The sequence below is a fragment of the Sceloporus occidentalis genome, unplaced genomic scaffold (genome assembly GCF_023333645.1).
Source record: "Sceloporus occidentalis isolate IW3139 unplaced genomic scaffold, rSceOcc1.0.p SCAF_7, whole genome shotgun sequence".
Classification (NCBI taxonomy): domain Eukaryota; kingdom Metazoa; phylum Chordata; class Lepidosauria; order Squamata; family Phrynosomatidae; genus Sceloporus; species Sceloporus occidentalis.
In genome coordinates, this window is record NW_028316987.1 from 57,965,459 (window position 1) to 57,987,365 (window position 21,907).

The window sequence follows — 21,907 nt, forward strand, 5'->3', positions numbered from 1 at the left end:
AGTGACCTAATATTAATATCACTACTTTTTTGTTGAGAACCAGTCTAGTAGTTTGAGTGTTGGACGATGATGCTGGAGACCAAGGTTCAGATGCCCACTCAGCCATAAAAACCCATTGGCTGACCTTGGTCGGGTCACACACTCTCAGCCTCGCAGGAAGGCAATGGCAAACCCCCTCTGAACAAATCTTGCCAAGGAAGCCCTTTGATAAGTTCATCTTAGGGTCACCATAAATTGGAAATGACTTGAAGACACACAAGAACAATTGTTAATGTTAATCTTGAACCTCCTATCTGCCACAACGAATTATAGGTGTTTCCATTCTGTTTTCTGTTGGGTAGTTTGTCTTTCAGACTCCTAGTAAAGAACTTAAATTACATCAATAGAAGGCAAAAAGTTGAAAAGATGATTGCAGAGAATTAGGCACATCTGAGCTTCCCAACCTGATAAGGGATAAATGTAAAATTAGTACAAAATTTGTAACTAATGTTTCATCATGAAGCCAACAGGCTGTGAATCACTAAATTCAATGAAAGTGATTAGGAACCATAGGCAGAGTTTTGTGCCAGCAAAATAAACTGTTAAGTGGCAGATGGTAGTCAAGAGTCCCTGCGGCATTGATAGTCCCTTTGCCCTGACAAAGCAGCTGTTTGTGTGACAGGGAATAAATGCACATGTAAAGAAAAATGTCAAATATATCCCACTCCCTTCTGCACAAATATGGAAGGAGACCAGGACTCTAGCACATTTTCAGAAAAATGATTATCAATATCAAGTTGGCAAAAGAAGTGGAACCTTGCACTACAACTGGTGGTGACGTACTGTATATGTTAGAAACATAGTATGTTGCCTTGTGTCATTGCTTCATCTATACCAATACTGTCAACACCCTCTAGAGCAGAGGTGGATATCACAAGGGCCAGGGGCCATTTTTGCAATCCTCTTGGTGTTGCTAAAATTTCCAGAACCATTATACCAGAGTGGTTGTGGTGGTGGCAGAATCCGTTTTCCTTCTCTTCTTTCCCCTTACAGAATGTAAGGATACCCTCTGCCCTGCACCAATATATCTGTTACTGCATTTTGTAACAATAGAAGTGGCATAACTGCTGGTTGTTGCCAAATTTCCAAAGTCTGAGTGCATCTCTCAATGAGTTCTGGGGGTCCCTATGGAAGTCTCTCAACCTTGGATGTTGTACCCCTTTCAGAAAGGATTTCTTTCATTTCAGTCATGTTTCTTATCCTAGTACAGGCTCAATGATACTCCAACACTACCAACCCAATGATGGGGGAGAGCCAGCATGGTTACCCAAGGGAGTCTTGGAGTTACATCCAAAAAAAGTAATTGTAATCCATATCCAATTCACAGTATTATGTTCAGATTTCACCCCATTGACACCATATTGGCGTGTAAAATCCAGACTGAAATTGTATTAATAGCCACACAGTTCCCCTAGCTGAATTCAAATTGGTGCAAAAGTGCCTTTCTTCCCATGCACTTTTTCCTTCCCAGAATGCACAAACCTATCAACCAATAGTCACCTTGTTTGTGTATGTGCCTTCAAGTTCTTTCCTCTGAAATATAGCCTACAGTGCCCGGTATTCTCCCATCCAAGTTTTATATAGAGCCGACCCTGCTTAACGTCCAAAATCAGACAGGATCTGGTGCCTTTAAGGTATTTAGGTCCACAAAACACATTACCAATTAAATTAAAAATTCAGGATCCACTTGGACGGAGTCGTGGAAGTTAGTGTTGTAGCAAACTGTTTAAGGAACTGGCAAGACCACCATTTAGTATGCCTTGCCTGAGAAAGTCCCAGGAAAGTCCCAGGACACCATATGTCAAGAGGTGACTTGAAGGCACATACACAGAAAGAAGTACTAGGCACACTGAGCTCAATGGCCTGACAACATGAGGAAACTTGGTACTGCACATTCATAATACTAAAATAATTATATGTAGCTGATGTTGGCAAAAAGTGGGTTCTATGTGAACAACATTTGTTCTAAGAACTATATAATGTCATAAAAAGACTCCAAAACTAAGAGGAGAAAGGAAAATTAAAAGATATACTAATCAAAGTGATAGATTTATAGAAATAAATTCTTTTCAGTGCATTTAGACTAATGAGTATGTATATTGAAAGGTCCTTGGTTAATAGTTAACTTAGTTAAAACATGAATGCCTTTTTAAAATTCCAGAAAGACTTCTTAAGTATAAATTTATGGAAGATTTTTCCCCCTCCTGTGTCCATTATTATTACCCCTGAACTGAGATTTAATCAGCTTGTCTTCTCTCTCAGAAGCCTTTATGAAGACTGTTGATTTGCAGCCAAGCCAAGCCCTTTTAATAATATATGTTAAATTAGTTTAATTATTAATATAAAAGAATGACTTAGAGATAATATGCACTGCACTACATTTGTAAGTACAGTATCATTCTTTTCGAAAGAGTTAGTAAAAAGTATTAGTGTAGTTGTAGCCCAAGCTGTTATTGAAGACATGTTTGTTTTATTGCTAAGATCAAATGCATAATTGAAGAACTTGTCCAACCTAAAATTATTGTTCTCACTTCTCTTCTTTTTCTTTTACTAAGAAGATATAATTGTCTTTAGTCTTTTACTATAATAATATCACCAACCCCCTAGAGGTTCTCCACATTTTGTATCATTTCTTTTATGGCTGCAACCTGGACAAAAGCAGAATGAACTATACCATTGTATATTGATTTGGAGGGTTTGCTCATTAAGGACGGGGATGAAATAAAAAGATTGATGTATAGATTTTTACAAATAACAGAGTTCTTTGAATTGTTTCCTTTTTGTATTAATCAGCTTCTTTGTTTAGTAGATGTTGCCATGCAAACAGAAACACAATCAGGTACACGTATACCTCCGCTAACAAAATACATGTGCCCTGCCAGAAGCAGAAATAACATGAAAAGTGTTCTTATACCATCACAAAAAAGGGCAGTTTTAGGGAGCCTTTTCTTTAGAAATAGCAATATGCACATGCAAAATGAAACAACCCTATTGGGTAAGCCTTGAATAAAGAAAACAGAAATAGTTTGAGCCTTGTAAAGAACATTCAAAAACCTCTTCCCAAATGAATCCAGAAATATTTTCTTTCTTTCACCTGCCTCCACTTTTGTCATGATTTCTGTTTTGGTTTTTTAATACGCTCAAGGAGCTGGTGAAGTAGGCTTATATTTTCTCCCCTTTCTCTCTGTTTTGCTATTCATGCATGCTAAGCAAGGAATTCTGGAGGCAGCTGCTATTTACCTTCCCAGTTGTAGGTAGGCACAGACGTCTGCCGTACAATCCAACATTTTCCCAGCTCAAGCTTTGTTTATTGCATTGTTCAGTGCAGACATGCTGCTTGCAGATAGCACTGAAAATCTTTTTTTCTCCAGTCTTTCTTCTCCTTCTTCCCAGTGCTGATGCTGCTTAAAAATCTTCAAGCTAAACAAAGGATGAAAAAGAAAGGGGGCTGGGGGGACATTAAAAGATTGTTAAAATAAGTTTCAATGTCAGAGACTTTATTAGTTAGATAAGCATCATTCTATCTCTGTCATGGTATTACTTATCCTGTTGTTGTTGTTGTGTTCCTCCAAGTTATTTCCAAGTTATGGTGACTATAAGGCAAATGTATCACTTGGTTTTCTGGGGTGAGAGTGTGTGAATTGCCCAAGGTGGGTTTCCATGGCCAAGCGGGGAATCGAATCAAGATCTCCAGAGTTCTAGTCCTATGCTAACATCACAACACCACACTGGGTCTCATTACCTATCCTACTCATCCTAATTTACCCATACTCTTGGCCCTGAAGATTGTTGTTTTATCTTGTAGTGTGATTTCCTGTGGGGAAGAATTCATCTCAGATGTCTAAAAGGCATAATGTAAATATTATAATCTGCACTGAATGCCAAAAGCATCTGGGAGGGAAATCTTTTTGTCTCAAATATGCCATCATTAGCTAAAGATGACAGGAATATACAGGAGGGTTTTAGCTTAGTAGAAATGATCTATAACAGCCTTTGATTTTGTATGATTCTGTATGTAAATTAACAGGAAATGAAAATGAATTGGAATTACAAAACAAATGAGATTTTCAGTAACAAAGCAAATGGGGAAATGGGAGAAGGGTCCCTTGTCCACTAATTCCCTATTGCTATTTATTTGATGAATAATATCCAAATACCATATCTGTGTTTAGAGCACCACACCCACAGAAGCAATATAAACCAACAACCCGGTCTATTCAGTCTTCCAGTTTGCTTCGGTATTTATCCTCCATAATCATGGCTTGCCTTAGGCTTAGATGAAAAAATGAAATTGAGGCAGGATATGTTGCATTGCCTTTGTAAGTGCAGTATCAGTGAAACATAGGTGTGTCTATTGATCAGCAGTGGCAGCTGGTGACTGACTTCCCTGTCAGTGGGCAAGGGAATCCATTCCAGGTTTTAGCATGAACTTTAAAGGATTTTAAAGGACTACATAAGGTGTTGAATTTGGGGGGGTAGGTTTTAGCCCATTGGATAGCTTTTTAAAATGTCAAACTAAAATCCAGAGTGGATTTCAGCAGCCCACTGTCTGTCATGGAAGCTACCAGCTACCACTGTTGACCAGCACTGGGAGACTTTTTTTTCCTGAGAGGAAGCAGTTACATAGTCCACCACATGGAGGAGTGGACAGTGGTTTCCAAATATAGGGCTGCAACTTAGCCTGGTTATTCAACCAAATACCTGTCTTGCCCTTGAATGAAGCAGACATGTCGGACAGCCCGCCACCAAAAAATTATGATTTTCCACCCCAGGTTCAAGGTCCTGAAACAACAAGGGACTGGAAACATGAAGCAATGGCTAGGGAGTTATCACTGCCTCCCTCCCAAGTTGTTGAAAGGATCTATGAGAGGATGGTAAACTTATTCCATATAGTCTTTGCCACATCCTTGCAACAGTCCCACAAGCCCAAGGTTTGCTGCCCACACTACACAGTTATAGCTCTATAATTATATTGTTTTACATTTTAAATCACCCCCCAAAAAACCCCCAACAACTCCAAAGTAAACAAGCAAGCAAACAAAAACACAAGTGCTTCAGACAGGCTAGGGAACTATGTTTCAAGAATAAACTGCAGGGACTCCATGATCAGATCAAAAGCATTTTTGCACCACACAATCATAGCACTATGATTCCACTTTAACTAACATAGGACATTATTGCACAACGCTTTTAAACAGTTGAAGAATAACATCTTTGACAATACTTATATCACGACAATGTTTCTGTCTCATCGCTCCTGTGCCTGTGAATCATCGTTAGAGCATAGCTTTTCATTGATGGGGAAAAGCCATTAATAAGCTCCCAGTCACACTGCTTTTCCATTATTCCACATGTGCAAAGTGTTGCTGCCACAGCAGTTCCAATATTGACAGACATGTGCTACCAGTGTGTCTTCCTCTCCCCCCCCCCCCACCGGTTATTCCCAAAGCAGGCTGTTTACCCTTCCCCCTTTTTTTCTTTTTTCCCCCAAATTAAATTGTATTAGCACAACTTAGGAATTGTGTTAAAGATGAAAATAAATGAAAGGCACACTGGGTAGGGCATAGGTCAGTAAGGTGCAGTTAAGGAAGAGTGTAGAAGGCAGTGTAGCATTAATGGCAAAAACAACACCTTCATGATATCACAGAAATTTATGATAATGAATGCTGTTACCAAGTCTGCATTTTTCTAAAATATTGGTGTGTAGTATTCCTCATGACCTCAAATGGACCCTGCTTTGCAATCTGACATTATTCCCAAAACAGTGGGTCATGTAGGCATTACATTCAGATGAGGTCAGCCTCACAAGACCCTTGGAAAACAACACCTTCAGAAATTCCCCACAGGTAGTTTGAGAGTTGCTGATGGGACTATCATCACCTCCAACAAACAAATGTTTGCCTCAGATCTCTCACTTGATGAGCAGCTGATCAACTTAACCACTTCCCCATTTCCCTGTGATTATTGTCAGACCAGACTGCCACATCTCAAGCCTTTGTTTACATCACCCAAGCAATCAAACACCGTTGTCAAGAGCAATTAAGCATCTTGCCAAGGGCTAGTTTTGCCCTATAAAAACTCCTAGATTTTTCCCCTCGATGTACTAGTCTAGATTGCAGGAAGAATCTATGGACCCGTACAGACAGGCCAAAATAAAGCTGTTTCGGGTGACTTTGGAGGTATGCAGTTTAAATGATGCATGAGTCCTAAGAGGCCAGAAGCTGTGCCAAAGCTGTGGTCCAGTTCTTAGGATTGGAGCGTGGCTTTGGTATGGCTTCTGGCCTCTTAGGATGCATGCATCATTTAAACAGCATACCTCCAAAGTGACCTGAAGAAGCTTTATTTTGGCCTGTCTGTACAGGCCCTATGTCTTTCTGACTTCTGGTCTAGATCCATGACTGAGTCTCATCTCCATCGCAAACTAATTGGACTCTGGGAGAAGCCTCAACTGATGTAAGTATCTCCTTAGTGCTGCCTATAATTCTATCCCATGTTAGCTCCTGATTTCCTGAGCCTAGTATGAATGTTTGTGTGCTAGTGAATTGCTGTGTGATTTTTCTCTTTTAATAAAAATAAGACTTTAATTGGAGAAGCCTGTCTCTCTTCATTTCTTAGAAATTCCCCAGTCCTCTCGGTATACAAATTGGGAAGTGATTTCGCAGGGCCCTTGTAGTCTGACCCCTCTCGATATTGAGCTAATTATAAATTCCCCTAATTAGAACCTTGGCTACCATGTTCCTAAACCTGTATATTTTACTAAAGCAATTGTGGCAAGACTGAGGTTCATGTCCATGGTTCCTTCCTATGGAATCCTGGAATTTGCAGTTTATGTATTTACAGTATGTTAGGGAAGGGTATTTAGAATTCTCACCCAGAGAGTTTTAGTGTCTCCCCAAATTATAAATCCCAAGATTCTGTAGGATGCAGTCATAAAGATTAAAGTGGAAGCAAGGTAACTATGTAATTGAAATGGCGACATATGACTCTATACGTGTATCACAACACATACACAGATCTCCTCCATGTGAGGTGCATCCTGGCTGGCCCAGGATTCCTCCTTGTGTGGAGGAACTTTATGGGTGTAGCTGAGCTGGCATACAAGCAATAAACAGGGTAGTAGCCATGACTTCTCTCCTCTCAGTACACAAGGGGTGTTTATCTGACTGCACTTCATAGCTCATTCCCTCAAAATACCCTCACCCCATTTGTAACATCTTGCCTGATGAAGAAGCCCATGGAGCTTCGAAAGCTTGCAACAAGTATATTGTGCATTCTGGTTGGCCAGTAAACTGATGGATTTTTGTTTGGACCCATAGACAGTTGTCATAGATGGGAATCCCTGTCCTTTGATGTAAGAGTAGAAGGTGTTGCAGGGTAAAACAGCAGGTGGTAACTGTGTCACATATCTGGCCTGGGAGTTTAGTGACCTCTATGTGTTTTTGGACTTCAACGCCCAGAAACTCTAGCCAGCATGATCAGCGGTCAGAGATCCTGGGAGTTGTAGTCTGAAACACATGGAGAACCTGAGGCTGAAAGTCTGCTCTAATTAAAGAAATTATATAAGGTCTTTTGTTGATTGAGCAGAATATTCAATTCTTGAACCTTCAAACAGAGCAGAATTTTGTAGACCAAGAAAATATCAGTACCACGGTTCAGCTAGAGTGCTGCATAATAATACACCGAAGGGATGAAAAATGACTGGGCCAATTTTTCAATGAAAAAATGTATGCATTTTTAAATTATGCTATTTCAAAATGAGCCATAAAATAGGTCATTACACACTGGGGCAAAATGAATATGCAATGAATTATTCATCTTTATGGAAATCTTTCAACACTTATTGGTGACATGAGTCATGTAACACATATCATTTTTGCACAACGCATTGTTAATAATGAATAAGGATTTATCATTATATTATTACATGAAATGCAATGAAAAATATTAAAACTTGCACTTCCGCTGGAATCAAATGATTCACAGCATACAGGCTGTTGCTCTTTTCATTACTACTGATCACATTTTCATTCGATTTAATAAGAAAGCATGCATTCAGGGGGCCAAAAGTTCACCACAGCATGTATATGATTTCTGCATGACCCCTGCTCATTGCAATGGGATTAGCACAGGGGCAGAATTATCCATTTTGTTCCTCAGCATGACTGACATTGATTAGAATTTGCCACCTGCTGCAGAAAATTTCAACAGTCAAATAAACATTTTATTTCCTATTTTTACTGTTTTGAAGGAAGCTATCATTACACTTTGTATTAGATAATACACAAGTTAGAGTGGCTTTAGAGAAGGGCAATGGGGATGATAACAAAGTACCTGGAATACTGTGTCCAATTCAGGGCACCACAATTCAAAAAGGACATTGAGAAACTGGAGCGTGTCCAAAGAAGGGCAACTAAAATGGTGAAGGGTCTTGAAACCATGCCCTATGAGGAACATCTTAGGGAGCTGGGGATGTTTAGTCTGGAGAAGAGAAAGTTAAGAGGTGATATGATAGCCCTGTTTAAATATTTGAAAGAATGTGATGTTGAGGAGCGAGCAAGATTGTTTTCTGCTGCTCCAGAAAACAGGACACGGAACAATGGATGCAAGCTACAGAAAAAGAGATTCCACCTCAGCATTAGGAGGAACTTCCTGACAGTAAGGGCTGTTTGGCAGTGGAACACACTCCCTCAGAGAGTGGTGGAGTCTCCCTCCTTGGAGGTCTTTAAACAGAGGCTGGATGGTCATCTGTCAATGGGGATGCTTTGACTGAGAGTTCCTACATGACAGGGGTTAAACTGGATGGCCCTTGTGGTCTCTTCCAACTCTATGATTCTATGGAGATATGGAGAACAAAGCATATGGAGAAAGGTTGAAGGATCTGACCATGTTCAGCTTGATGAAGAGAAGACTGAGGGTGATATTACTTTCTTTAAATACCTCAAGGGTCACAAAGAAGAGGATACAGGCTTGTTCTCTGCTGCCTCAATAAGCAGAACTAATTTTAATGGTTTTACATTAGAGGAGCTTAAATTTCAATTGAACATTAGAAGGAACTTCTTGATAGTAAGAGTGGTTCAACAATGGAATCGATCACCTATGGAGGTGGTGAGGCCTCCATCTTTTCAAAAAGAGGCTGGACAGCTACGTAGCAATAGCAATAGCAAGTACATTTCTATACCATCTTTCAGTAAACTAGCACTCCCTAAGTGGTTTACAATGTGTAAGCCAACTGGCTCCAGCAAGCTGGGTAGTTGTTTTACCGACCTACAAAAGGATGGAAGGCTGAGTGGACCATGGAGCCATGCCTCTGGTCAAACTCACAACTGTGTGGCTGCAGTACTGGCATTTAACCACTGTGCCACCAGGGTTCCTACTGGGGATGTTCTAGCTGGAGGTCCTGCATTGAGCAGGGGATTTAACCTGATGGCCCACAAGGTCCCTTCCAACTCTATGATTCACAGTAAATTATATGTTAGTAATAAATCTTACAGAGATTGTCTGTGCAAATCAATCATTCATGACAATCAATTCCAATGCAAAATAGTTTAGTGTACCTCCTACATGAAGTGAAATTTAAAAAGACAACCCAGGAATGGAATCATTTTCTGCCAAATCTTTGCCTTAACTGGATTCATAAAGATCTGCCCACAATTTTGCAATTTAAAAAAGAAACTACCATAAACTTCTTTAATTACATGCAAGTATTTTAAAATGCATTGACATTTTTTTTCCAAATACTGATGATGACTGAGGCTGATGCAAGCAATAGAAAGAGGTGCTTTTGTTTAAAATATCATAATTAATTAAGCATAAAGGTATTTGTCTCAGTCCAGATTATGGTCACCCTAATTAAAGCTCTTTAATAAGCAAGGAAACATATTTGTAAGGTCATCTCCATTGTCTCACAGGATGTAGTTTGTTTCCAGCAAGTTTAGAAAACAAATTCTCTGCATTCTTCCCATATATAATTATCACTGAAGATCTAATTCAAGTTAAGAGGAAAGGAGAAGGGTCCATTGACGTCATCCAAAAAGAATTTTTCTTGTTGTCTAATAATATAAAAAGATGCTACTTTTTCTCCTGTCCAGATTACAGGAAAAATGAAAATGATCTCAGTAAACAGATTCATCTTATTTATGCTGGCTACATGCTTGTTTTTAACCTCAAAAACCATTTGCCTTGATGAATCGTTAATGACCAACTTTCAGACCAAACAAGAATACAGTGATGACAACTACTCTGAGGTAAGAGCTTTAATGGAATGATACCACTCTTAAATTTTGTATTGCTAAGTGTATATAAAGATCCACTAAGAAAATATATGGATAAAAGTATATATAAACCCAATTGCATTTACTTTCACTCAGAAAAATCTATTGGTTTGGTTGACATTTTTAATGTGTCATTGCTCTTAACTAATGAATCGTTCAGGTTGGATGGAGACGAATCATTCTGCTAATGGAAAGTCTCTTTGATTTCAGGAAAGGATAGATAAATTGGTCAATTCTGATTTCTTCCAATTCCTCATTTTTCCTCTGTTTTGTCTTATTCCATTTATCAGTCCAGAAATTTGAAAATGTGTCCATGAAAACGTATGCACATTTTTATGCACATTTCTCTTAATGTATACATTTCTGCCTAATATGCACTTTTTTACAGTTTTCTTTAATAGGATTTTTGGGGTGCATTTTAATAAATTCTGCATTTTAGACACCCTGTTCCATAAGATGCACATTCTGAATGGATTCCTCCACCCCCAAAAATAGCAATGTAATATGTCTAAGAAGGGCTAATACCAAAGGATAACTGAGTTCCAGTTTGCAAACAGATCTGAGAAGTTTAAACCTGGATGGTGTGTATATCAAATGTTCACTGTCTGTATGGGCTCAAAGCAGTTTAACCATTAGCATTTGTGATAGGGTCACTTTAGGGTCACCATAAGTCAGAAACCATTTGAAGGCACGCAACAATGTGTACTTCTTGCCGCCAGTTCTCTGGAGCCATTTTACATGTATCAGACTGTTCCAGTAATTAGTGTGTTCTTGGACAGTCCTGCTGGCCTTAAATTCCAACAATGCTCTCCTCGAACAGTTCATGTTGATATTTATCCAGAGCATTCATCACGATCAGTCAATATTGCCCAGTAGATACAATAATAATAGCCTTGTCCTGGGCATGTTTGAAATCCCCTCCCCAATATTTAGTGGGCATTACTATGTTCATAGAATCATAGAATCATAGAATCATAGAGTTGGAAGAGACCACTAGGGCCATCCAGTCCAACCCCCTGCCATGCAGGAAATCCAAATCAAAGCATCCCTGACAGATGGCCATCCAGCCTCTGTTTAAAGACCTCCAGGGAAGGAGACCTTCCGAGGAAGTGCATTCCACTGTCGAACAGCCCTTACTGTCAGGAAGTTCCTCCTAATGTTCAGGTGGAATCTCTTTTCCTGTAGCTTGCATCCATTGTTCCGGGTCTTGTTCTCTGGAGCAGCAGAAAACAAGCTTGCTCCCTCCTCAATATGACATCCTTTCAAATATTTAAACAGGGCTATCATATCACCTCTTAACCTTCTTTTCTCCAGGCTAAACATCCCCAGCTCCCTAAGTCGTTCCTCATAGGGCATGGTTTCCAGACCCTTCACCATTTTTGTCGCCCTCCTTTGGACACGCTCCAGTTTCTCAATGTCCTTTCTGAATTGTGGCGCCCAGAACTGGACACAATATTCTAGGTGGGGCCTGACCAAAGCAGAATACAGTGGCACTATTACTTCTCTTGATCTAGACACTATACTTCTATTGATGCAGCCTAAAATAGCATTGGCCTTTTTAGCTGCCGCATCACACTGTTGACTCATGTTCAACTTGTGGTCTACTTGGACTCCTAGATCCCTTTCACACGTTGTTTCATTCAGCCAGGTGTCACCCATCCTATATCTGTGCATTTTATTTTTCCGCCCTAAGTGCAATACCTTACATTTCTCTGTGTTGAATTTCATTTTGTTATCTTTGGCCCAGCTTTCTAGTCTATTCAGGTCATTTTGAATCTTGATCCTGTCCTCTGGGGTATTAGCTATTCCCCCTAATTTGGTGTCATCTGCAAATTTGATAAGTATGCTCCCAATTCTGTCATCCAGGTCATTGATAAAGATGTTGAATAGCACTGGGCCCAGGACAGAGCCCTGTGGGACCCCACTGGTCACTTCTCTCCAGGATGAAAAGGAGCCATTGTTGAGCACCCTTTGGGTTCGGCCGGTCAACCAATTACAGATCCATTTAACAGTTCCTTTGTCTAGCCCACATTTTACAAGCTTGTTTGCAAGAATGTCATGGGAAACCTTGTCAAAGGCCTTACTGAAATCCAGATATACTATATCCACAGCATTCCCTTCATCTACCAAGCTGGTAATTTTATCAAAGAAAGAGATTAGATTTGTCTGGCATGACTTGTTTCTCTGAAACCCATGTTGACTTTTTGTGATTATGGCATTGCCTTCTAGATGTTCACAGACTCTCTGTTTAATGATCTGCTCCAGAATCTTTCCTAGAACTGATGTCAGACTAACTGGACGATAATTGTTGGGATCCTCTTTTTTCCCCTTTTTGAAGATGGGGACACCGTTTGCCCTTCGCCAGTCTGCTGGGATCTCTCCTGTTCTCCAGGAGTTTTCAAATATGATTGCCAATGGCTCCGATATTACTTTTGCCAGTTCTTTTAATACCCTTGGATGGAGTTCATCTGGTCCCGGAGACTTAAATTCATTTAGATTAACAAGGTGTTCCTCTACGATCTCTTTACTTATTCTGTGCTGAAATTCCCCTAATCTGTCCTCTGCTCCATTATCCTCACTAGTAAGTGTGTTTTGTTGTTGTTGTTATGTCCCTTCAAGTTATTTCCAACTTATGGGGACCCTGAGGTGACCCTATCACAGGGATTTCTTGGCATGTTTGAAGGCACACAGCAACAACAACAATGATGTAATAAATTGATGTGCATGTCTGTATTTCCAAAAGTTAGAAATCACATTTTTTTTGAAGCTGGCACCGATGAAATACACATCCATTAAAAGCTAAAATAGAGAGATCTTCTCACCATTGCACACTAGATAGTGACGGTTGTATCTTTCCAACTTTGGCATTTTGCTTGAATGGAAAAGTTAACATTTATTGTTAAATCAGAGAAAACAGGATGGAAAACAAATTTTGGGGAGTATAGTATCAATCTATTCAATGGGCAAATGATGAAACAAAAATAATAAGATCACCAGGTCAAGTTACTCATCTTTGGTGAGATATCTTTTGAAACAGATTTATCTGTCATGAGAATGAGATCTGGAGAAGAAATAAGACTTAAAAAAGAAAAGGCTTGGTAAACTATAATGAACTACACACTGGATCCAGAAAAGAAATACTACAATATTTATGTAGTTTTATTGTGTTCTGTGTCATCTGATTTGTTTTTGTAATCTTACCATTTGTTGCTTATTGTTGTTATTGTTTGTTGGATTAAAATTAAATTAAAAACATGTTTTTTAATCTTTCCTTCCCTGGAGGATAAGACTTATAATATTTTTAATCTTAAGAGTCTCGAAACACATAATAAAAATTCCCCAATGCTTTGTTTAAACAGTTACAGGAACCACTGGCAAGGTACTGTAGATTTATTTATTTATTTATTGAAACTTAACTCTTGTCTGAAGTATTGCTGTTGTTGTTAGTGACAATTCATTTGTGCTGAGGCAGTTTTTCTAAATAATCACAAATGCAAAAACCTAATCAGAATCTCAGTCAATGTTGCTTGTTTATCATCTCGTTGAAATCGTGTTTTCTTTTCAGTCGGGTGAAGACATTACAGAAGAAAAGCAGAGAAGTATGAACCTTGAAGAACTGAAAGACTGGGAGCTAAAGAACATCATTAAGATGACTACGCCAACTGTGAAGAAGGTGCCCCATTCAGTTGCTAACTTGCCGCTGAGGTTTGGCAGAAACTTTCAAGAGGAAAGAAGTATCAAACCTGCAGCCAACCTGCCGCTCAGATTTGGAAGGGCATCTTCAGGAAGCTTTCGGAGGCACACCCTTCCTTTCTCACGCAGGTTCGAGAGAGTTCCTTTTGTTCAAAGCCCCTTCCATACTCTTGCCAACTTGCCGCAAAGATTTGGGTGATCTCCTCTCTTCGGCCTTCCTCAAGAGGCCCAAGATTCTGATTGAGACCAAAATAAGTAAATAATTCAAAATGTGCTTGTTGATTATGTGTCACATTATTCAATGACTGAGTGATTTATGTGTTGTTCACAAAAAAAGAGAACTAACTTAATCAACTCGAGCTGGCATATTCAGAGCTTGGAAAAGTTTTTTTTTAATTACTACATCTTCCAGAACCCACTAGCCAGCTTGCCCATTGACCAGACTAGCTGGGTGGATACTGGAAATTATTAGCCAGAAAACTAACATTTCAAAGCTCTGGACATAATAATACACAGTTCTGAATTTGCTCATAATATGTGAAGATGGCAGACCCTGAAGTACAGAGCATGTCCTTCAGGATTCAGTAAGATCTGGAAAGAACTGCAGTCTGAACTTGAAGAAAAAAAGGCCCCATACAGGCATCCAAGATTGCATTGAAAGAGAGAAAGCAGGGCGATTCTTGCTGGATCTGCTCCCTCTGCTTCACATTTTGTTCCATCTTGCTCTTCTCTACATGCTGCAGGCAAAGGTTTGCATGAGGAGCCTTCTGAAAGTGTATAGGCTCCATACACAATTTACAATTCTGATCAGTGTTAAATTGCAAGGACAGCCTAGCCATCCAGAAGAAGTTCCTTGATGCAGTTGTTCATCTTCAAACCTCTAGAATGGTTTTGGCCGAAGATGTAAAAGAGTGAGAAGGGTCAATGAGGGTTTTCCTCCTCACTTGCCCTTCACATCGTTCAAATTGTGTGGGGTTTAAAATTACTGGAACAGGGACGTAGCCAAGGGAGGGGTTCTTGGGGTCCGGACCCCTCCCCTTCCATTAGAAAAATGAATGGTGTGTGCTGCTGTGCTGCCGCGCCCAAGCCCCGTTATAATGGTGGCACTTAGTCTGGACCCCCTCCTTCCTAAAATCCTGGCTACGTCCCTGACTGGAAAACCCATGGGGAAAGGTAAATGCCAGTGAGACAGCCTCACTTCATTTGGACACAATGTATCTTTCTTCTTCAGGATCAAATTAGGAAGGAAGGAAGGAAGGAAGGAAGGAAGGAAGGAAGGAAGGAAGACCATTTTTAAAGTGCAGTGAGGCATCCTCACTGGATTTAGTCATAATGTATCTTCGTTGAAAAGGCTTTGAAAAGGGAAGGAAATGAAACATTTCTGCAGATTTGAAGTAGAAATTAGTACTATACAGCACAGGCTGGTAGTTCCCCATTCAAGATGTCCCCAAAGGGCTCACCCCAATTTCCTGGCTAAGTTTTATACCTGACATTATCTTTTATTGCTGTCAGTAAGGTGACAGATGAATTGATAAATGCATAAATATTCCTGATGTAGGAGCCTTCAGCCTCCCAAATAATTTCCCAACTCTGCATTTGCTCTACAACTTTCATCAATCCTACACAACATGATCAATAGTAAAGGATTGTGAGAACTGAACTGCAAAACTTCTAGAAGGCCAAAATTTCCCCACACCTACTGTAAATGATGGACCAAGAATAATTTTCTAAGAGAGCATTCACACTCATTTATTTGTCTCAAGGAGGAACGGATTGCTGCACTGATGCATATCAGGTTTGTTGTTCCCATTTTGTTTTGGGTTCATTGTAACCCCTTTGTTATTCACACATGCCATGGTTCAGGATAAAATGGAGCCACCTCCATTCCTATGAATAATACAGAGTGATCCAAATAGATTTGGAGGCTTATTCACACTGCCGAAGATGTGAATCAATACAGATCTTTCAGGAAAACTGGGGAGGGGGACTGGTATTGAATATCCCAGGTTAAGTGGGGGGGTTGCCAGTGTCTCCCCCCCCCCCCCCACCAGGTGCATTGAGTGTATTTAGGATGTATGTGAACAACAAGGATTCAACCTGGATTCATCCCGGATTATTTTCATAGTGTGAATGGAGCCTTGATCCCCTAGTAGAAAATAACATTCTATCATTTACTTGCTTTGTGGGGATGCCTTAACCTATTGTTGCTGAATATCCCTTCTATAACAGCAGGATTTTTATTATTTTGGAAGCAGGGAAGGGGTGTTTTTAGTGTTTCACCACATAAGTAAGCAGGAACTTGGTGATTTTTTAGCGTTTACCTGGAATACTTGAAAACCTTGGTTAATTTGCAGGATGGACAGAAGGGATAATAAGTCATATATAATTCCTCATATTCCTGCACATTTTATCAACATCCCTTGCCTGTAGCTAATTCATTCTTCCTCCTCTTCTTTTTTCCCCTCCCTACTCACTCTCTTTCTCCCACCCCCTTTTCAGATTTAACAGTTTAAACAACCATATGAAAAGAGAATTCAATGCTGAAGAAGCAAGACTTTAGAAGAGTTTGGATCAATTTCCTTTGAAAAGAGAGATTGCAAAAGGGGAAATAAAAACAAGGAAAAAGTGATTTTAAAAACCCCTGCCTCCAAGAGATGGTTTTCATTACAAAGCATTTCCCCTAAAACAAGCATTTGGGGGCATCCTTGATCACTGTTGTAGCCATTTGTTCCCATAACCGTACTGCAGATTCTGATCTCTTCTCTACTCTGTATGGCTGATGTCTCATCAATTTTAAATAACATGGTGGGGAACCGTATTGTCTGTTAAATGTAAACAGTGTATGCAAAATTTAAAAAAATGTGATTACATGAAATCTACTGTGTATATAAGAAGTTGTAAGAGTACTTGCAAAGACAAAAAACAATCCTCATGCACTTCAGGCAAAAGGGGAAATCAATAAAAATGTAAGAAAAATATCAAGATCAGATCAGTTCCATAATTTTTGCACCACACTTTTCCATTGGAAGTGTCTGAAAATGAATTCTTCAATATTATTTAACATCTTGAGTGTACTAAAGTAATCATTCCTTTTGGATTAGACACAGCACTTCAATGGAACGATGCTATACAGGGTAGCTTATCTTCAGGTTATAGGTTACAGGATAGGTATCCATGTGTTATAATAACTGTTGACATTTCATCTTCCAGGAATTTTACTACTCTGTTTTGCACATTGCACTTTCCTCTTAAGTATGAATTGAAATTCTGTCCTCTTTTAATTACAATCTCTACACATTTTAAGCAATGTTTGAGGCAAATCATTTGAACCTAATATTTTAAGTCCTATACTAATAAGATCTGGTTATTGTCCTGTTCAGATTTTTTTTTAATGTTCCTTGCACCATTGCAGTTAGTAGCAGCTCATCCTTCCATGCCCCCCACCATCATCTGAAATTCTCAAAAAAGCTTTATAAAATTATACATCATAATAAACACAGAAATACTCTGCAGGCTTTTAAGTTCTGAGGGGATTAAGTTTATGTTAAACTATGGATTTTGCATGCCATCATATCAATGTCACATTCAAGACAGAAGGCAGTAGGAAAAGAGGGAGACCATATTATATGTGGAGCGACTCAATCAGGACCTGAGATCAGGGTGACTTTGAGGTCTCTTATTCACAGGATCACCATAAGTCAAAGTTACTTTGATCTAAATTAAACCACACCCACGACTTGACCATTCCATCCTCTTTTTTTGCTCTATGCTTCATCTTATCCAATGGAATATTTAGTGATCATTTGTACTGGTTTATTAAAGTGGTGGAGGTGGTGGGTCTTTCTTTCTGACTTATGGTGACCCTAAGGTGAATTATTATGGGGTTTTCTTGACAAGAGGAGGTTTGTCATTGCCTTCGTCTGAAGCTAAGAGAATGTGACTTGCCCAAGATCATCCATTGAGTTTCCATGGTTGACTGGAGATTCAGATCTTCATGTCTGGGAATCCTGTCTAGCACTCAAACCACTACACCACACTGACTCTCATGGTGTTACCTAATAAGGTATTATCTAAAATGGATTTTGACATTTCTCTTTGGGCCCATACTGCTAACCTAGGTGGTGTGTGTGTGTGTGTGTGTGTGTGTGTGTGTGTATCACTAAACATATTTACATAAATAAATATGTTTTCTCTGTATGTTGACTAGAGAGAAGATGGTGGAGAGAGACCAACAGACAGACACAAATAGAAACCCTTAATATTCACACATAAAAAAGAAGTCCTAAGACATCATGTTGCTAGTGATTGATTAAAGAGGTGAGTCAGTTGAAGCCTTGTTGGGCTACAATTCCCATCAACCCTAAGGTGATGGATGATGAGAATTGTAATTCTCCCATCAGAAAGAGCAAAACTGCCTGCCACTAATTAAAGGTAACCAATATGAAGAAAACCAAATAATAAATGTTTGTGTCACCCTCATAGAAGCTATGCCCTCCATCCACTGAATACAGCATGGTTCAGGGATTTGTTTTGTTTTAACTCCCTTAGATGAACACTTTTATTAAAAATCTGAAATGAAGAGATTGTGATTTTGCAATGTAATAGTCAGGAGAATAATCACAGCCTAGTAAACAAAGAGGCCAGCAGGTACAGAACACAGGATGACTATCTGTAGATTATTTATTATCCACACACAGATATTATTCATGAATTCCAAAGAGGCAGGGAAAGGGGATGGAATAAATCAGGCTCATTCACATGCATAAAATTCATGGAGCTTCAGGAGCTCGTAACTTTCTTTGTTCCTCAGACAAAATGTGTATTTCTGACTGAACTCTTCATTAAACTACAACTACACTTTAAAAATACAATTCCTAAGGCGTTAACAAAGGAACAAATAACAGTTTCCTATTATTTTATTGTTGTTGTTAACTGCTGTCGACTTTAACTTATGGCAACCCCATGAATTAGGGATCTCCAAGCCTATTATCAACAGTCTTGTTCAGGTCTTTCAGACTCAGGGCCATGGCTTTCTTGAATCCTTCCATCTGGAACACAGTCTTTTTCTTTTCCTGCTGTCTTCTACCTTAGCAAGCTTTATTGTCTTTTCTAGTGTGTCATGTTTTCTCGTTGCCCAAAAAACCCACAAAAAGCAAGAATTGTTTCTACAGCTGCAATGCTATGCAATTGATAGTTACATAGCAGTAAGCATTCCTTGCCTAAGAAAACACCATGAAATAAATGGAGTATTCATAGGTCAACAGGTAACTTAAAGTCCCATCCAGGGCAAAATAGACTGGCAGAGTAAATCAGCTTGGGGTGGGGTGTGTGGCATTTAGATGATGCACACCCCGACACCACCCCAAGCCAGCATCACGCCACCCACCCGACAGATGGCAGGAAGCATTGCGGCACTCCAGCTGCACAACATTTATACGCCGCATGCCACAGGAGCACTGTTGGTGCAGTGGTTAAATGCCAGCACTGCAGCCACAAGGTTGTGAGTTCGATCCCAGGGCTCTAAGGTCCACTCAGCCTTCCATCCTGTCATAGGTCATAAAATGAGTACCCAGCTTGTTGGGGGCAATTGGCTTACACATTGTAAACCACTTACAGAGTGCTAGTTTTCTGATAAGCAAGATAGAAATGTACTTGCTATTGCTATTGAAATGCATCATTAAACATATCCTATTTATTTCCGGGGGGGGGGCTAAAAATTGGTTAAACATGCAAAGAGAATTAGATGGAGATTTGCATTGCCTTATTTTTATTAACCTTTCTTCCTGAGGAAGGAAATAATTAGGATCTCATCCCTATTTCACTTTTCTGCATCCATTTGATTAAAAAACATGATGCCAAATTAAACCAGTTTTAATCCGGAGAAATGAAAGCAACAGCCAGAGCATTTCCCTTTATTTCATGAGGAGTCATTGTGATGTCAGATACCACCAGGGTGTCTGGGCAGGAAACTAGCACAGGGCACTGCATTGCACCTAAACTGGAAGGTAGGCTCCCTTCTCATTTCTCCTGACTTGAGCCTTTTAAAAAATTATTTGTATAGCCTTTTTGTGTATGAGGTAGATTGGAGAAGGGAAGTAGCTCTTGCTCATGGTTTCCCTTATGAAGCTCCCAGTTTCACTCTTTGGCATCTCCCAGTAAGGCTGAGAAAGGTTTCTGCCTGAGAACCTGGAAAGGCACTGCCAAGTGACAGGCAAACTATACTAAGCTAGATGGACCAGTGGTCTGACTCAGCTTCCTACGTTCCTAATTAACAAGAACAACAAAGACAGTTTGTATCAACAGTTGGAAAGGTATAGCTATGTGATTTACAGTGGTATAGCTGCTCATGAATACTCTCGTCTTGGGCAGATTGCTGATCAACAGGATTGCTGGTTGATGTTAAATAATGGTGTAGTATAGTGGTTTGAGTGTGTGTGTGTACAGTCAACCCTCTGTATCCATGGGTTCTGCATCTATGGATTAAATCATTCATGGCTTGAAAATATTTTTTTTTAAAATTCAAAAGGCAAACCTGGATTTTGCCATTTTATATTAGAGACATCATTTTCTTCTGCCATGGTATATAATAGTCTCATCATATGACTTGAAACATCCACAGATTTTGGAATCTACAGAGGGTCTTGGAATGAAACCCAGTGGATACCAAGGGCCCTCTGTATGTGCCTTCAAGTTGCCTGTTCATTTATGGTAACCCCATGAATTAGGCAAGGAATAGTCACAGGTAGTTCTCCTAGTTCCTTTCTCTAAAGTATAGCCTACAGCACCTAATATTCATTGGTGATCTCCCATCTAAGTACTAATCAGGACTGACCCTGCTTAGCTTCCAAAATCAGACAAGGAGCCTTATTGCATGAGAAAAGAAAGTGGAGTCAGAATGGCAGATAAGTGGCTTTCTCCTTGCCTTTCCACATGCTGCAGTAGCAATAACAGTAACAGCTGTATTTATATTGCTTCAAACCACACTAAGCAGTGTCTAAGTGGTTTACAACTGTAAGATAATTGCCCCCTACAAGCTGGGTACTCATTTTAGTGACCTCAGAAGGATGTTAGTCTGAGTCAACCCTGACCTCCTAGCTGGGATTGAACTTGTGGTTTGTGAGTGAGTGGCTGCAGTATTGGCATTTGACCACTGTGCCACCAGGGCAGTAGCACTTCTGTTCTCCTTCCCAAGTGTGCCTTTTGCCAAATGGACTTGTATCAACTTCCCAAAGAACTTTTACTGTAGCTGCTCCAAAACTGTGGAATAGTCTTCCAGAAGAGATCCATCTTATTAGATTTCTGTAATGCACTCTACATGGGGTTACCCTTGCACCAAGTTTGGAAGCTACAGCTGGTTCAAAATGCGGCAGCCATATTGGTCACCGGTCACCGGTACATCTAGGTCTGACCATATAACACCTGTGTTAAAATCTCTTTATTGGCTGCCGATTAGCTTCCGGGTCCAATACAAGGTGTTGGTTATTACCTTTAAAGCCCTACATGGCTCGGGCCCAGGTTACTTGAGGGAACACCTTTCCCTACACAATCCGCCCCACACTCTCAGAACATCCAGGAAGAATTTATTAGACTACTGTAAAACTAGGTCAATTACGACTCCCACAGAGCCTTTATAGCTGCGGCGCCTAAACTGTAGAATAGTCTACCAGAAGAGATGTCTTATTACCACCTTAGATGCCTTTAAAAAGGCACTTAAGACAGATCTCTTCCAGTGTTCTTACCCACCCGACTTTGTATAGGAGACCATGAAATGAGATGTTCCACTTCTAGACTATGACTGTATGATTATCTGATTAGATAGTGATCTAGCTACTTTACTGAATTACTATTAATGTGGTATTTTATTGACTGTATTTTTGTATATGTACTGTATTATTTTATTGATG

At 39.7% G+C, this 21,907-nt stretch overlaps 1 protein-coding gene across 1 annotated transcript; it reads left to right on the forward strand.

Moving 5' to 3' along the window:
- The first annotated feature begins 10,139 nt into the window (after positions 1 to 10,139).
- On the forward strand, positions 10,140 to 16,632 carry NPVF (neuropeptide VF precursor). Its single transcript, XM_089534010.1, is given in 3 exon segments — positions 10,140 to 10,283; positions 13,876 to 14,132; positions 16,503 to 16,632. Coding segments are annotated over 3 exon segments (531 nt in total).
- The last annotated feature ends 5,275 nt before the right edge of the window (positions 16,633 to 21,907 follow it).